Genomic DNA, 16,175 nt, shown 5'->3' with positions numbered 1-16,175 from the left:
CCCCTCGCACACCGCCGTGCCCCGCCAGACCGCGGCCGTCGCCCGCGCCCGCCTCCGTGCTGCCCGCCCGCCTGGACCCGCTCCGCCAGGTGGCTCCGCCCCAGGTTTTCCAGCCGCCCGTCGCGATCCGGGCTGTCGCGCCGATCCCGCGCTCGGGGCTCCGTTCCGCGTTTCCGCGGCAGCCTCTCGTTAGCGAGTCTCGCGAGCCCCGTCCCCGCCGCGGCCTATGAGAGCGCGCCCCTCGCCCCGCGCAGCCAATGGGGCGCCGCCGCCGCCCCCCCGCCGGGCCGCAGCGCGTTGAGGGCTCCGAGCGGCGCCTCCATTTAAAGGGGCCGCGACGCGAATCCGGGTTCTGGGTAGAGCGGGCGGTGCAGCACCGGGAGAGCCAGGTACGAGCGGCGGCGGCCGCGGGCGTGCCCCGGCGGTGTCCCGGGAGGTGCGGATGGGGCCGCGGGCCGATCTTGGGGCCCCGCGGGGAGGGGGCGGGGCGGGCGCTGGCGGCGCGGTACCGGGGTGGGGGGTGGGGGGGGTGAGCCCCCGGGGGGGGGGGGGGGGGGGAGGGGGGCGCACGCCTCGCGGGAGGGGGCGTGGCCGACGCCCCGCGAGGGGGCGTGGCCGGTGCCGCTCGCCCTCTCGCCGTGGCGGCCGCTTGGGGGCGCCCTGCGGCGGGTCCCGGGGGGCGGAGGGGAGGAGCCCTGTGCGACCCTCGCCCCTGGTGGGGGATCTGGGCTATGGGGTCCCTCGAGGTGGCAGGGGGACCCCCGCCCTGTTTCAGCTCCGGTCCAATGGAGACTCCAATGCGACTTGCCCTGCGGTGCGGGGGAGGCGGTGGTCTCTGCACCCCTCCCGATATGGCTGGGGAACGCGCTTGCCTGGCCTCCATCCCCGCCTCGGTTCCATGGAGACCCCCGCGGGCCCTCGCTCTGGAGGAGGGTGGTCTCTGGAGTCCCCCGGAATGGATGGGGAGCCCCCATGCGAGCCCCATCCCCGACCGGTGGCACAGCGCACCCCGTGCCCCCTGCAGGAGGGGGGGGGGGGGGGTCGTGCGACCCTTATGCCTTTTGGGGAGGAGTTTGGGCTCCGGGACCCCCGCTGCGGCTGGGGAACCCACCAACCTGAGCCTCATTCCCAGCCCGCTTCCATGGAGACCCCAGCGCGATCCTTGCCCCTGCTGTGGGAGGTGGTCCCTGGTCCCCCTGCGGTGGTCGGGAGCCGCAGCCTGGGTTGGCGCGGGGGGCTGTGGCTGGCTGTGCCCCCGGCCATGGCACTGCCCGGGCACAGGCCGGGCCCAGCGTTCTGGGAAGGCCCTGAAGGGGCCCGGCCTTGCTGAGGGGCTGCGCTGAGCAGTGGCAGCGAAGAGCCCGGGCAGCCTCTGCCCCGGAGCTCTGCCCTGGCACCCGGCTCTCCCTGTGTCCCCAGGGGTTCAGCCTTTACGGTGGTGTCACCACAAGGCAAGAGCAGAGTCTGTGGGTTCAGCAGCTGCTGAACTGGGCAGCCTTTCTGGCAGCCTTTCCCCGGCGTGCGGGGGAGCCCGGAGCCTCCTCGAGGCCTGGCGGGGGTGCCTGTCCCTGGGCAGCTCTCGAGGACCTGGCCCCAGGAGAGGAAGGTGCGGCCCCACGGGGCTGAAGCTGCCTCGGGCTGCTGTAGGAGGCTCCAATCCGCTGAAGCCTCCCCATGTGGGCAGTGTAGCTGTGGCCAACGAGCTGTGCCCTGGGGAGCATCATCAGGTACCTCCTGTGCGGTTCGTAGAGGTGGAGGCAGGCCTGGCGAGGCAGGGAGCTGTGCTCTGTGCCCAGCGTGGGAAAGGGCCCTGGCATCAGATATGCTTGTGTGGGCAGAGGCAGCACTGGACGTGTCAGGTGATGGTGTGGGGTAGGATTTTCAGCTCAGTGCCGAGGGATGGTTCCTGGAGTCTCTTTTGATGAGCATGAGAGCTGCTTCATTTGTGCTCTCCTCTGCTCCTGCTGTGCTTCCAGCAATGGCTTTTGTTCTAGGCTGTAACTTCTTTCCTTTTCATTGCAGCTGCAATCCCCAAGAAAACTTTTAATCTGAATTTTCTCACTTAACCCTGCCCAGCCTGGGATTAAAGCTAGTGATAAGAGCATAGCCCTGTTGTTATTGTGAGCTCAGCCTTATGAAAGGAATATCCACAGTCTACAGAACTATAATGACTAACCTGAGCCTCACAGCTCCACAGTGCATATTTGCACAACCTCTCTTTTTCTCTCTGCACCTGCTCACATCCCTCTCGCTGTGAGTGCCCTTGCTTTGGAGGGTGACAGTGAGTAACACCAGATTCTTCCACATCTCTGGCAGCCAGAGCGAGGGCCCAGGCTGAGCCCATGGCCTCACTTAGGGGGCAAAGCCCCTTGTATGATATCTTTGTGGATGCCTTGTGGTCAGCAATGCTGGGATATACTATGATGGACACAGATGTGCTGGCAGAAGCCTTGGTGCAGGAGGGTTATGGTCAAAGCCGTGCAATGGAAGGATGGAATAGGCTACAGCTGTGACAATGCATTTGTTAGTTTAGCAAAGGCAGTGCTAAGGATTTGGCTGGATTTGTGGTTTAGTCTCAGTAGTGTCTTATTAATTTCTTCCTCTGCTGATGGTCCACGTCAGGAAATGGCAGTGTTTGAGACCGTCCTCACCAGTCCTGCTGGCCATGGGCTCTGGTGCTGTCTCCTGGCCACTTGCTATGAGCCTGCTCTGCTGGCCCAGCCCTGGGCAGCCCAAGGGGTGAAGAGTTGGTCTCTGGGTGAGGTGAGATATTGCTCTCTGCTCAACACAGCCTTAGCAGGGCCAGACTGAAGAGCTGCGTGTGAGGTGAGGTCTCCCAGCACTGAGATCCCTTTCCAGCACCTTGGTGGAGAGGGATGTGGGACTGTCAGTGAGGCAGAGGAGACAGCTCACTCTGTGTTTCCAGTGTTTTGGCTCTGCAAGGCCTCTTAAGGAAAATTACATGTTTTGCTTTCAAAGATACATCCTCTCAGAGACTCTGCCCTTCTCTTTTCTCTCTCTTCCCTGTGCAGTAAGGTTTATTCACAGAACCACAGACAGATTTGGGTTGTAAAGGACCTCTAGAAGTGTCTGCTCCAACTGACCTCCCGCTCACAGCAAAGCTGACTTGGGGCCTTGTTGTTCAGGGCTTTGTCCAGTTGGGTTTTGAGGCCCTCCAGGCAGTCTGTGGCCTGTTCCCAGGCAGCAGCACTCCTCTGGACCTGCTGTCCACGCGGCTGTCCTCTCCAGCTGTCTGTAGCTGCTTGTGGGATGTGCCAGAACACTTTGTCAGGTGTTCTGATGCCTTCCTGCATCATTTGGGCAACAGGTAGACAGACCTGATGACCATCTGTTTTTTACCACTTCCAGGTCTTCTATTTTTTTAATCATTGTCTTGATATCATTAAGGCAGTTTGGACACACACTGCTCAAACATGCTGTACATCCAAGCCTTTTTTATTGTGCTTCTGATAGTACTTCCAAAGCTTTTTTACCCACTCACCCCTTCCCCCTGCATTTAACACTATTTTGGCTGTACAAACACCAGGAGAATTTTCTCTTGGACTCGATCACTGAGTGGAGTTGGTTCTTGAAGCTGAGTTGCTCTCCAGATAACATTGCTGCTAAGGGTGTTCTTAGACTTGTTACTCTTTTCTCTGTTGCAAAGCCTTGCCACTCAGTGCTTTGGGAGATCCTGGTCTTACAAGACGTGAGGGGTTCCAAGCCGTTTCAAACTGCTGCCAGGATGGCAGCCTGGATGGATGAGGATGCTCCTGTTGCCTGTCTTAGCATTTACTGTTGTGATTAGCAGCAGATAATGCCGAGATTGAGGAATGTTGTCAGTTATATTTGAAGTGTTGCAGGGAGTCTCCTGGTAAACCTAATTCCAGGCAATTCTGTGAGATTTCTGAAATTTGTCTTCCTTGCACTTTCTTAGAACTGAGGTGAAGTTTCTGGAATGCAAGCTCAAAATCCAGTTGGGTCGTTCCTGCCTTTGAGGAATTTACAGGAGACTCATGGCTGTGTTTTGCAGCACCAGCTGCTCAGTGCTGGAGGATTTGGGCTTTCTGGGTTCAGGGTGGCTGTGATACTACATTTGAGGCCTGCAGCCCTGAGCTGAGGCTCCTGCTGTAGGAAAATCTCGTGGTGATCTCCTTTCCTGGCTTTGGGACTAGCAAAAAACAATTGCTGGAGTCTCGACGCTGCTGGTGAAATTCTGGAAAGGCCCTTTTTTTCCCTGTGTACCAGTTACCATTGTATAGACAGCCCCAGTCACACGTAAAGACTGGCCTGAAGGTGATGTGGTAAAAGCTGCTGCAGATTGCACTGATTGAGAACCAGTAATACATTTGGAGGTGAGACAATGTTCACCAAACCCTGCCTGCAAAGCACAAAGGCTCGGCCAGTGGCATCTGCAGGAGCTGTAGCTGACTTGGAGTGAGTCACTGCATGTAAAACCTCCAAGCTGCAGAAGGCTTACAGATCCCATGGTCACTTGTTTAATCGTGTGTCTATTACCTTGTCCAGCTTTGATTTCCAGCTTTTTGTGTCCTTGTGTTCATCTGTCTGTATCTCTAAGGAGTTGTTTGCTGTAGATCTTCTTACGTTGTGATTTTTTTGAGATGGGTCACATCTCCCCATTTCTTTTCAGGGAACAAAATAGGTTTAGTAGTGGAGGGTGTTTTCTAAACCATGGCTGATTCATAAAGCAGCGGGATTCTTGTGTTATTGTGTCAGATTTTTGGTTTTAAATTATTTGAAACATCCCAACTCTTCCAATAATTGGAAGAGTTACAATAACTGTTATCAATTGTAGACAGTAGCCAAGAATGAGACAGTGATGATCTAACACTGTGTGCAAGTAGCACCAAGTGGGCTTTGTGCTCTTTGAGTTTGCAGCTCAGAGAGCTGCCTCCCCAAAAACACTGGGAAGTAACAAGAGCCTTTCTGCTCCTTTCTGGAGAATTTTGACTGGACTCAACATGGTCCACAGTACAGTGCTTAGCTTACTGATGATTTGTAAATTCATTTGTGTTGAAGTGAGTTGGCCAATACGTAATAAAGGTTTGCAGTGCTTGAGTTTAGAATGCTATCAGCTGTCCAGATAAACTCGGATAAGTCACAGCAGAGAAGTTGGCTTCTGCTCTACTCACCACTCAAAGTATAATGTTGTTGATGAAGACATGTTGATTGAGACTATGCTGGTAGGACATGATATTACTTTCTTAATGTTTTGTTGATTGAAATGTGTATTGACACTATTTTTGGTGAGAAATGCTAGGTGGAGTGTTACTGTTTGTTCAAAAATTTGGCACAAAAAAATAGAAGCTTCTTCCAGAGCTCTGCTTAGGTTTTACAGACCTTGTAGATGGGAGGTGGCTGAAATGTTGATTTAAGCGTCTTTTGTAGTTACTAGTTAAGTATTTTCATATTTCAAATTATCTCTGATAGTGAAAAAGATAATCCTTCAGCCTTCAAAAGTATTGAAAATCTGAATACATGTCCATGAACAAAAGTCCAGGGCAGATACCCAAGCAGTTGCTGCTCCTTCACTAGAGGAGAGCAGTAGCTGCATGGCTGTGGGATTTTTTTTTTTTTTTTTTTTTTTTTGTGGTTTGTAAAGACTTCTGAGATGTTCTCTTCATCAGGAGGGAGTAACAACAGCATTTTTTTCTTGCTGTCTATTTTTTAATTAAATGTTTGATGGTAGGTCCTCATTTCTGTAGGTAGGCCGCAAATTCCCCTGCTAATGGTTACCTGAGCTACAGCACCACTGATGTCTTTAATAAGCTGGATAAAGTCCCAGGTAGTCACTTGGATGTGCTTAAGTGTCCTGGCAGAGATGTTGCACTTTGAGCTTCCAGATCTGAGAGAAGATCCCACGTGCCCCTCTTTGGCAGAAAGAGCTGGGCAGGTCTGGTAGTCACAGGTACTGGGTTTGGCCATCAGTGTCGTGTTCTGTGCCAGTCCTGCACAGCTGGGGAGGACCCTCAGCTGTCCCATCACTTCTTTGGAAATGCTTACTTGCTACCTGAGAAGCATTCTGCTGCGGACTGTTGTGCAAGAGACTTTGCTCCTTCAACTTGTTCTTCCCAAGAATATATCTCTTACTGAATACTCCAGGGACTGCTTACTCCTAAGTAAGGAGTTCCCAAATGGAGCAGTTATTTATGCTGCTAAGTGCAGGATTTTAGCACACCTCCTCCTCTTGGTTTGGCCAACTCACGTTGCACTGTACTCTCGTTGCTGCCAGTTATGTGGCTGGAAAAGAGGAAGATTTTGAGCAGACCAGTGATCAAACCCCAGTGACTGAGCTGTGCATTAGCTGGTCCTGGAATAAGAGAGGTGATGACTTGTGGTGGATCATTTCAGCACCTGCCAGAAACAATAAGCTATTCTGTTTCTGTTGTGGAAGGTGAGAAAAGACTTTACCAGAGATAAAGTGCACCACGGTCTGTTTGCAGCTTAACTCACTGTGAAGCTCAGCAGAAGGCCCAGACAAATCTGACTGCCTAGAGCAGAGAGTAGAGCTTCTTACCTTGCTGCAGAAGAGCAGTTCTAATTTCTTCAGATTGAGTTTGATTTCAGAGCAACCCACAGAACTGGAAAATACCATTCTCTCCTATTTTGAGAGCCACCTTCCTCATCCTTATCAGCTGGTAGTTGAAAGCCGCTATAAAGAATTAATTCTCAGGGACATTCTGTGCTTTCCCACTCACACTGTTTGTCAGCATCACCTTGGGTCCAGCCTCAACTCTTAACTCCATCAGCTTTTCCAGATTCTTTTAAATATATCAAGCATTCATCTACCCTGTATCACCTTGGAGCTCTGCTGCAGCAGGTTGAAAATAAACAAAAGGAAAATACTTCTAAAAACTAAATGTTAAGCTGCAGGACTTAAAATCGCTGGAATTTTAGGAGGCCCAAAGTATAAATTGGTTCAAAGTGGGATCAGGCAGATTCACAGAGGATTTGCCCAGTACAGACTCTTAACAGGAACATTGCCAGTGCAGCTCAAGCCAAGTGGTCCTTCAGCAGCTGAGTCCTTGACTGGGGGATGTGCTGAAGAGAAACGTCCTGTTAGTTGTGTTTCTTATACTCTCTCCCCAGGTATCCATTCTTGTTGTGAATTAGGAGCAGGAGTACGTGGTCCTTTCATTGAACTGACTGCAGCAGTCCTTAGCTTTGCAGTCCTAAGAAGAAGTTTTGGTTCCCTCTCCAGAGTGTGTGAGCTGTTCTGCTGGGAGGATTCAGACAGAGCTGATGAGAGGGGACAGGACCTCGAGCGCAGGGGCCTGTGCTTCCGAATAGAGCACGTGAGTGAATGCTCTTACTGCAGCCTTGCCTCTGTAGAAAGGTCTGCTCCAGCCACATCCTGATAGTTTGGAGTTGCCTTAATCTGCAGAATACTTCTGCTCTCAGGCTTTTCTGTCAGTCAAGGACGTTGCCATTAAGTCAGAGTTTTGTCTTGCATTGTATCACCCAAAGTTTGAAAGCAGTGTTAAGGCGCTTACTGTTAAACCAGATGCCTTTGGTCCACTTGTAACATGGATACAGGATGAGTTTGTAGATTATTGCTTGCATTATGCTCTGGGAGGGAATGCCCAAATGGATTTTTTTATCCTCCAAATGTTTCCAGGGTCTATTTCTACCAAGCAAAGACTAGGCCAGCTGAAAGTGGGAATTACTTTAGGAGTGTCACCTTAGTGGTTCATTGCAAACTTGTGCAAGGTGTCTGAGGTGATTCTGAGGGGTATGTTAGCTCTGTTAAGTATACCTATAAATAAGTTTTCCTTCATCTGGATGCCTTGAGGTTATTTGTTTATTACTGTAGGGTCAGCTGTCTGTCTGTGAAACTGGGTGGGGAATATCTTTGAGCAGGAGACATTGCTCATATTCTGAGCAGCAGAAGAAAAAAAAAACATGCATCATCTTGGAAAGGTTCTCATCTACTTCAGAGCCTTAGGACCTTTCTTTCAGTCTTTGTTTCTGTTTCACTTTTTCCTTATTTCTGTCAGCCAGCCTAAAACGTGTATTAGATCCTGCATTGCTCTGGAATTGGCTTATTCTAAAAGTTTTGTCTGTTCTTCTAACTAAAAGTTAACAGAAACACCAAAGTCTTTGGGGGTGAAGCTTGCTGAGCATGTCTAAAGATTACATTTGCTTTAGTTGCTGTTTGGGATTGTGGGAACAGTGCTTTATCTGCCACCAGGAAACACAAAACATTACTGTGTATTTAGATAAAATAAGGAGGCGGTGGCTTTGAAATCCAGTTGTTGGGTATGATTTCCTTAAATTCCTGCTTGGATAAGTTTCAGAATTTGGGTATGTTCTCTGTCCAAGTATGTTCTGTTTAGTTCTGAGCAAATAATTTGTGAGTGAAAATTTGCTTGTCTTTTCAGAGGGAAGGATATGAAAAAAGAGTTAAACAGCCATCATCAGTGAAATGATATCATTTCATTGATATAGATGAGTTATGCCTGCAGTAAGCCCAAATCAACAAAAATACCATGTCTTCTCATTCAGGGCTTAAAACAGTGCTAAATTTAGAATTGGAATTACTCTGATAGTGAGGGATAGGTTGTTGCCACATCATTTGATTCTAGTGCCGTTTTTGTAGTGTCTACTTAGGGCCTGTTTGGGGACACAGTGTTACTTCAAGTCTTAACACTGCCTTCCCACTTGCAGACTCCAGCTCCTTCTCCCTTTCCCTCTTCAGGTTTGTCAGCCATTATCTCCTTGTGGGAGTGTAATTCAGTTTTAGACTGTATTGCTTGCCTCATCTCAAAGTCTTGACCTTTCTGTCCTGTGATAATGTCAACCATGAGGAAGCTGGGCTGTAACTTTCCCTCTGAGGTTGGCAGTCTGCATCACACCTTCCTGTTCAAGTCACTGTTTGTGCCCTGCAAAGTCACACTCGTCTTTTTTCCTGACTCTGCATTGCCTGCTTGTGTCTATCTTGCTATTTGTTCTTCTTATGACTGCTTTTAACATCAGAGCTTTACCAGCTTTAGAACTCCTCCTGGTTCTAACTTAAGGTTTTCCAGTTGTTCCATGTCTGAATATTAGCCTCGGTAGTTCTGGGGCTATGCAGTAGCTGTAGTTATACTGTAACATTGTTTAAATCTGACCTCTGACAAGATTAATGCATGCTGTTAAGATTAATGCATCTTGTTAAGACTCACACTTCAGGGCTTGAGAGGAGTTATTTCTACCTCTATGTTTGAGAGAAAAAAGGTATTTTAAAAATTAAAAATATGTTAGCTCCATAAGAACAGATCAGGAGAAAGGACAGACCAGATTATTTGGATAGAGAGGAAGGCAGGGCTGGGGATGTTACCACAGAACATCAGTGTGGAGCCTCCTGACTTGGTGCTCGAGCCATTTCTGATACCCCAGTGTGTCATTTAGCATAAGCAAGTTTCTTCGCTGTGCTGTGGTGAGGTGTGTGAGGGCTGTAGAGTTCCCAAAGGTCTGTTATACCAAACTACTGCATCCTCCTGCTGACTTTTGTACCCTCACAAGTAAAGGTGATTCACCTGCTGGTGTCTGGTATCGTGGTTATGCCCTGGCAGCATTCCTGGGCCTTGCTTTACTCCAGCAGTGTTCAGAAGAGTGGACAGTTCATGTTCTATGTTAGACTGCTTTTCATTAACTTGCAAGTCTCTCTCTTATTTCCAGTTTCCATCTTCTAAATGGATTCAAGTGAATTTTCAGGATCTTTGGACCCCCTGTCCTTGCCTGACAAACCGCTCATTGGTGATCTCCCTGCTGACATGGAGTTTGGTGAAGATCTCCTGGGCTCCCAAACAGCTTCTACCCAGGAAGTTTCAGTTCTTCAGCCCCCTGGCTGGGATCAATCCAAGCAGATGACTGCAGATGAGGACTTGGACCTTGTAGTGAAAGCAGACAGCGTGTCTGAACTAAATAAATCAAATGACTGTGTTCTAGATAAACCTGGGGTCTTGGATATGCTGGAGCAACCTGGTGTCTTAGATGATTTGGGTAAAACGTCTGACTTGGTGGATAAACCAGAGGGTCTGTGTAAGGCACAACCTTCCCAGGACGTGGAGGGTGGACCGGCAGACTCCTCTGCCCTGTCTAGAGAAGCTGTTGGTCCAGAAACAGGGAAAGAAGGGGAGGATGCACCAAAAAATTGTTCTGGGGATGTAAGGGAAGATGGTGCTGCTGCTATTCCTGCACTGTCTGGTGACAATGCCCCTGAATCACCCCAACAACCTGTCCCTGACTCCAGGGATCTCAGCAGCGCCCCGGCCACGGAAGAAACTACAGCACAGTCCTCAAGTCCCACAGTGCCCCCTCCCCAACTCAGTCTTAAACAAACAAAGAAGATGAAGTTGAAGGCACCAAGGAAAAGCTCACCTGTGCAGAGGGAAGGGCTGGCGGGGGAGGCAGAGGTGCAACTGAGCGCAGACAGCAGAACTGCAGCTTTGCCCCCTGAGCCAGTGGAGAAAAACCGGGCAGCGGAAGGGGATGATAGTGGGAAGAACTCACTTAAAGAAAACAATGTACTCAAAGCACAGGAAGCCTTACCACCAACAGGTAAGTTGTTGGCTCAGCAGAACCTGGCTTCCTTTTGCTCAGGAGGTCATCCAGCTACACATTGCTGAAGCTGGAGTCTGCTCTGCATTCCAGCTCATCCCCTGCTATGGAAATAGCCAACTCTTCTGATGGTCTAGATTTGGTCAAAGCCTCCTGTGTAAAGGGAATAATGTTCTGGTGTGCACAAGCTCTTGCTCTAGCTTTCATGGCTTTAACTGATTTTTGGTGCTTGTGGAAGCAAGGAGCTTCCCCAGGAAAGCTGTGGCTGCACATCAGCTTAGCTCATGCCCTCCATTGCTGGAGTCTTTGCTGGAACTGAGGGTCACCAGCAGGTGTTTCCAATAGGCAAAGTTCTCCCCAGGAGATGCTCAGTCTTGGTCAGAAGCAGTTGGAGGTAACTGCCCACCCAGCCTGCCTCCCCCATGCAGGGAGGTCTCCCCCTTACAGGGTTCCTCCCAGTCTGTGTGTTTGGATCTGCAACTACAGGTGGTGGGTTTAGGAGCCTTCCACCTAGTACAGTACCAGAACTGTACTTGATAGCCAGGACAGGCTGAGGCTGACTGACCCAAAGGGTGGCTGCATTTGGAGAACACCTGTGCTCTTTTTTTTGGAGAAAAGCAAGATGTTAGATGCAAGCTTCTTCTGTGCTTCTGTTCCAGGAGAAAGCCTGTCTGGGAAGGGAAGCGAGCTGCCAGCTGAGAAGGTGAGGAGAATGCAGTCAAGTATGTATGGTACAGGAGCACAGAACGTGGCTGGCTGTTGCCAGACTCTGTGAGGGACACTGACTGTCTTGTCAGCCCTCTGGAAAGGAGTTCGCATGACTCCTGTGACAGAATGATCCCTGTGCACTGCCACCATGCTGTAATGTGGCTTCAGTGTGTCCCTGCTACCCTCAGCTGAAATGTCATTCTCATAAGCCTGCTTCCCCCTCTCCTCTGTCTTGCCACCTCTGATCAGGTATCCATGGAATTTTATCTGTTTTCAGCCTAGATATTGGGAAACCAAATCCCAGAAGTTAGAACTTCACCATAATCTGGGATATTTATCCATGGTTGTCCTAGCTGCTAGTTAGCCTAACTATTTTCTGAATGTCTTCTAGGAGCAGAAAAGAAGCGAACGACCCAGAAGATCAGAAACTGTCAGGCCTGAGACTGTGAACTCCTCAGAGAGCAGTGAGTAACTGGCCAATCCCTGTTTTCAGCCAGAGAGAATGGCCACATCCATTGTGGGCAGGTAGTTCATGGTGTGAGTACAGTGGGAACTCTGGAACTTTGATGCAGACTTCCCTTCTACACAGGACAGGTCCTTTCAGCCCACAAGTCTTTGTCCTGGGGTACTTGCCTTGCTTTCTCAGAGCACTTAGGTCAAAACGGGGGGAGTCTTGTAGTATTTTTACAGTGGTGTGTGGGCACCAAGCACTAAGTAACAGGGTGAGATTCGGGGCTGTTCCCAGGAAATCCGTCTTCCATCTTCTCACCCAGGAACTTTCTTCCTTTCTGTCTATGCGAGCAGGCTTGTCTGAAGGAAGGTTGCATTTGGGAGATTTTCCTGGAGAAGTATATGAAGTGTGTGTTCTTTGAGATATTGAATGTCACCCTGCCATTCCCTAGTATTTGTGTGTTGCTCCTTTATTGCCTGCCTATGCTAGAATCTGGTGATCAGCACGTTCCCTTTCCGGTCTGACAGTTCTTACAGGGTAGATGTTCACACTTTGGGCTTCTGCTCAACTTTGGCGTATCATGACTTCCTAGACAGGAATTGTATTTAAGCCTGGTTTGTTTAAACACCTCTTGATTTATCTCCAATTACAACAGAATATCTTTTAAGGGTCCTTTTATCATTCCACCCAGACAGGAACAAAGTACACAGAAGGACTCTAGAAAAGTGACTCAGAAAATCCCAGCGTGTTTCTCACAGCAGAGTTTCTCACTTCCTAATGAGGCGTTTCTGATCTTCCTCTGCTGCTTTGCAGTTCCAGTCTCTGATGAAGACTCTGATGCAATGGTGGATGATCCCAACGACGAGGATTTCGTTCCTTTCCGTACGCGGCGCTCCACTCGGATGTCGCTGCGCGCTCAGATGGCGCAGCGAGCCGCCCGCTCCACCTTCACCAAGATGACGTGTGCCAACTGCCGGACCCCGCTGCAGAAGGGCCAGACTGCCTACCAGCGAAAAGGGCTTCCTCAGCTCTTCTGCTCCAGCTCCTGTCTCACCACCTTCTCAAAAAAACCGCCTGGCAAGAAGATATGCACCTTCTGCAAAAAGTATGTGTTCATTCTCCTTTCCTCAGTGCTCCTATGCTTGTGACCCTCCTCACCTGCTCCACAGCTCTCCTGCCAGTCCTCTTCTGGCCCTCGTTCACCCACATCACTCCTGCCCACTGCCAGTTGCTGCCCCATGTCTTCTTTCATACACTGCCTATCCCATGCTCCCTACACCCCCTTCACATTCTTGCTTTCCCTGCCTGTCCCCAGACGTTGTGCCCCATATTGCAGCCTCCCCTCAAAACAACCTCCTGCATGCTCTGTCTTCAGGCACCACTCTCCTGGGCCAGGACAGAAGCTGCTGTGAGACAGTTCTTGCCAACTTTTTGGGACACAGAAAGTCCTGTACATTGCAGTGAGCCGCCCTATCCCCTTGTGGCAGGACACACGTGTCCCTGCGCTAACACATCCCCTCCTGATCCCCAGGGAGATCTGGAACACCAAGGACTCTGTGGTTGCCCAGATTGGTTCTGGTGGCTCTTTCCATGAGTTCTGCACCTCTGTCTGCCTTTCCCTCTACGAGGCCCAGCAGCACAGACCAGCACCTCAGTCTGCAGATGCCTCAGACACCAGCCGCTGCAGTGTTTGCCACAAACCTGGCGAGGTAAGCAAATCCCTCGTCCTCCCCATGTCCTGGATGAAGTGCTTAGGACTCGCAGCACTTAGTCTTGGTCAAGGTCAGAGCATTTGCCAGGTTTTCCTGTGGTCTGAGGCCTCGGCCCCTGAGCTGGCTTGGGCTCACTCCCAAGCTTTTCCTTGCCCTGAGGCTCACTGCTTCCTACCACTCTGCTCTCCCAGTTGCTCCTCTGACTTTTGGCAAGGGAGGCCACCCCGAGTCCACACCAGCTTCCAGTATGGCACTCCCTAGAGTTTTAGTGCCTGTTATCCCAAGGGCTGTGCTTGTAGTGGTACAGCTGCATTGGAAGGAGGCCTGTGGTGGTTTGGGGAGTGACAGCAGTGATGTCTCTGCAGATCCAGCACGAGGTCAGCAATGGGAACGTGGTTCACCGCATCTGCAGTGACGCCTGCTTCACCAAGTTCCGGGCCACCAAGGGGCTGAAAACGAACTGCTGTGACAACTGTGGACTTTATATCTACAACAAGGGCTTGCCCCTGGAGTACCTCTTCCATGAAGGCCAGCAAAAACGCTTTTGCAACTCTGCGTGTCTCAACAGTTACAAGAAGGTGTGTGGGGGCAGCTGCCTGGGGTGGAGGGGTTCTGTGTGAGCACACAGCAACTTTGCTTGGTGTGGCACAGGGCATTTTATTAAATAGCAGGTGACTCAAATCCCCTTGGTCTTTGATTGCTGAAAAAGCAGTTAAAAAATTGCTGTGGGGAAACTCTGAAGCAGGTAAACAGAACTGATTTCATCTGCCTGGGGTCCACCATGGACCCAAGCATGGGTCAGAAAGTCAGTGAGCTAATGGTAGAGTGACACTGGTGTGTGCAATTAGCATGGACTGGCTTCTGGATGTCTCCCTAAGGCTGGGCTGGGTATGTTCCTCTGTCACCTGAGCAGTCTTCACTTAACTGTCTTGAAAGGGGTTGCCAAACTCTGTATTCCTGCCAGGCTGCCCTTGAAATGAGAAGCTGAAGTGCCAAAGGCAGCTTTTTTTTGCTACCATTACCTGAATCTGCAGCCTGTGAGCCTGTCCCTGGCATCAGGTGGTCACTGCAGGAGAGCAGTCCTGTAGTGGATACAGCAGTGGGGTGGGATGTGGTAGTTGGACCTTGCCAGCTGTGATGGTCTCCTGGAAGCTCTGTTCTGCTCTGTGTTTGCAGAAGAACACTCGGGTCTACCCCTGCATGTGGTGCAAGACGCTGTGCAAGAACTTTGACATGCTGCCCAACGTGGATCGCAGTGGCAAGATGGGCCTGTTCTGCTCCATTTGCTGCACTACCTCCCACAAAGTGAAGCAGTCAGGCTTAGTTGGTAAGAGCACCTGTGTAGAGGGAATCATCTCCTCTCTACTTAATTCCTTCCTTGATATTGTTTATTGCTTGTGGATGGGACTGAAAAGAAGGCAAAAGCCCGGGGGAAGAGTCCAGTGAGACAAGTGGAAGTGCAGAGGGAGGAACCCTTGCAGCACGTAGACATCTTAATAGAGGGTAGTGTACATTGCTGTTCTTGAGAATGCAGGGAGCAGTTGTAGTGCTGGATTGTGCTGGCCTTGCCCTTCCCATTACATGGTGTGCTGGGGTGTCCAGGAGTGGGACAAGTATTGCAGCCTGTTCTGTCCAAATTCCTCTAGAGCCAGGGTCACTTCTGTGAACCACTCTGCTGTCCATCTGTTTAACGTTTCTGTCCTAGTGGAATCTGGTGCTCTTAGTTTCCTGATGTTCTTGTCCCTTGCTTTTTGGTAATAGCTTGTCAGACTGAGGATAAGTGAGTAGCTTGCATGCCATCCTCAGAATCCAGTCCCTCATCCTGTGCTGCTGCCCTCACCAATTCCTATCTGTTTCATCAGGTCCCCCTAGACCCTGCAGCTTCTGCAGAAAGAGTTTATCTGAACCCTGCTATTACAACAAGACAGACCGGGTTGTCTACCAGTTCTGCAGCCCCAGCTGCTGGACAAAATTCCAGGTACTGAAATATCCTTCATGCTGGGCTGGGCCGTGGAGCTCATGCCTCCTTTCACACAAAGCAGAGGTTCCACCTTCCTTGAGCTCCTCAGGAAGGGTTCCTAAGAAAGTCTCTTTGGGAGCACAGGAGTTGTTGCAGTGACTGTGATTGCTCAAATCCCAGTCTTGGCCCTGTGTCCTCCATTGGGATGAAGTGGGCTCTAATTCACTCCTGTCTATCAGGTTATGTCTATCAGCAGGAGGGCAGTGCAGAGCTGTTCTGCATGAGTGGTTTGAGATAGAGTGGCCTTAGGAGAGCATAAGCAAAAGCACAAGTAAGCCAGCAAAGCACCAGTGCACACCTGATAGCTGGGTGGAAAGGGGCAGAGCTGCCCTCTCAGCCAGGTGTCACTGAGAAATGCAAGTCTTCCAGGATGTGTTGTCTAAAAATTTACAACTAGCAGGCCTGGATATCTCTTGTTTAATTAATAATCCTCGAAGGCTTGACTGGTGATTTTTAATCTTATGTTAAGTTTCAGCATATGTGAGATGTCTGTGGTGCTCATAGGCAATTTCAAGAATATTAGTTTTGTACAGTTGTCAAAGAACAAAGTAACAGCCAGGAAGACTTGAGAAACTCAGGCCAGGACATGTCTTGGGCAACTGAGAACACATAGAAATCTAGAGGTAAGAGTTAGTTACCAGCACTTGCAGCATTTCATTTTGAGATTTGGTTTGTTTGGGGCTGTATTTTTGGTGGAGGGGGGTGGAGGCATTTGGTTGGT

The 16,175-nt window shown here is 50.3% G+C and overlaps 1 protein-coding gene across 5 annotated transcripts in view; it reads left to right on the top strand.

The window, feature by feature from the left end:
* ZMYM3 (zinc finger MYM-type containing 3) overlaps positions 1–16,175 on the top strand; it is a 33,764-nt gene that overhangs the window by 1,323 nt on the left and 16,266 nt on the right. For 2 of the 5 annotated variants that reach the window (XM_053955809.1, XM_053955805.1), the window contains exons 1-9: positions 6–389; positions 9,682–10,563; positions 11,223–11,266; positions 11,663–11,735; positions 12,536–12,827; positions 13,254–13,431; positions 13,800–14,012; positions 14,611–14,761; positions 15,297–15,412. In XM_053955809.1, coding sequence (XP_053811784.1) covers positions 9,696–10,563; positions 11,223–11,266; positions 11,663–11,735; positions 12,536–12,827; positions 13,254–13,431; positions 13,800–14,012; positions 14,611–14,761; positions 15,297–15,412 — 1,935 coding nt within the window. In that variant the 5' untranslated portion in view covers positions 6–389; positions 9,682–9,695. Of the gene's footprint in view, positions 1–5; positions 390–6,934; positions 7,317–9,681; positions 10,564–11,222; positions 11,267–11,662; positions 11,736–12,535; positions 12,828–13,253; positions 13,432–13,799; positions 14,013–14,610; positions 14,762–15,296; positions 15,413–16,175 lie in introns of those variants that run through there. The other 3 variants (XM_053955807.1, XM_053955808.1, XM_053955806.1) reach the window with 2 other exon arrangements.

Source organism: Vidua chalybeata, chromosome 14 (assembly GCF_026979565.1).
Source record: "Vidua chalybeata isolate OUT-0048 chromosome 14, bVidCha1 merged haplotype, whole genome shotgun sequence".
Lineage (NCBI taxonomy): Eukaryota > Metazoa > Chordata > Aves > Passeriformes > Viduidae > Vidua > Vidua chalybeata.
This window is presented reverse-complemented; position numbering and strand designations above follow the sequence as displayed.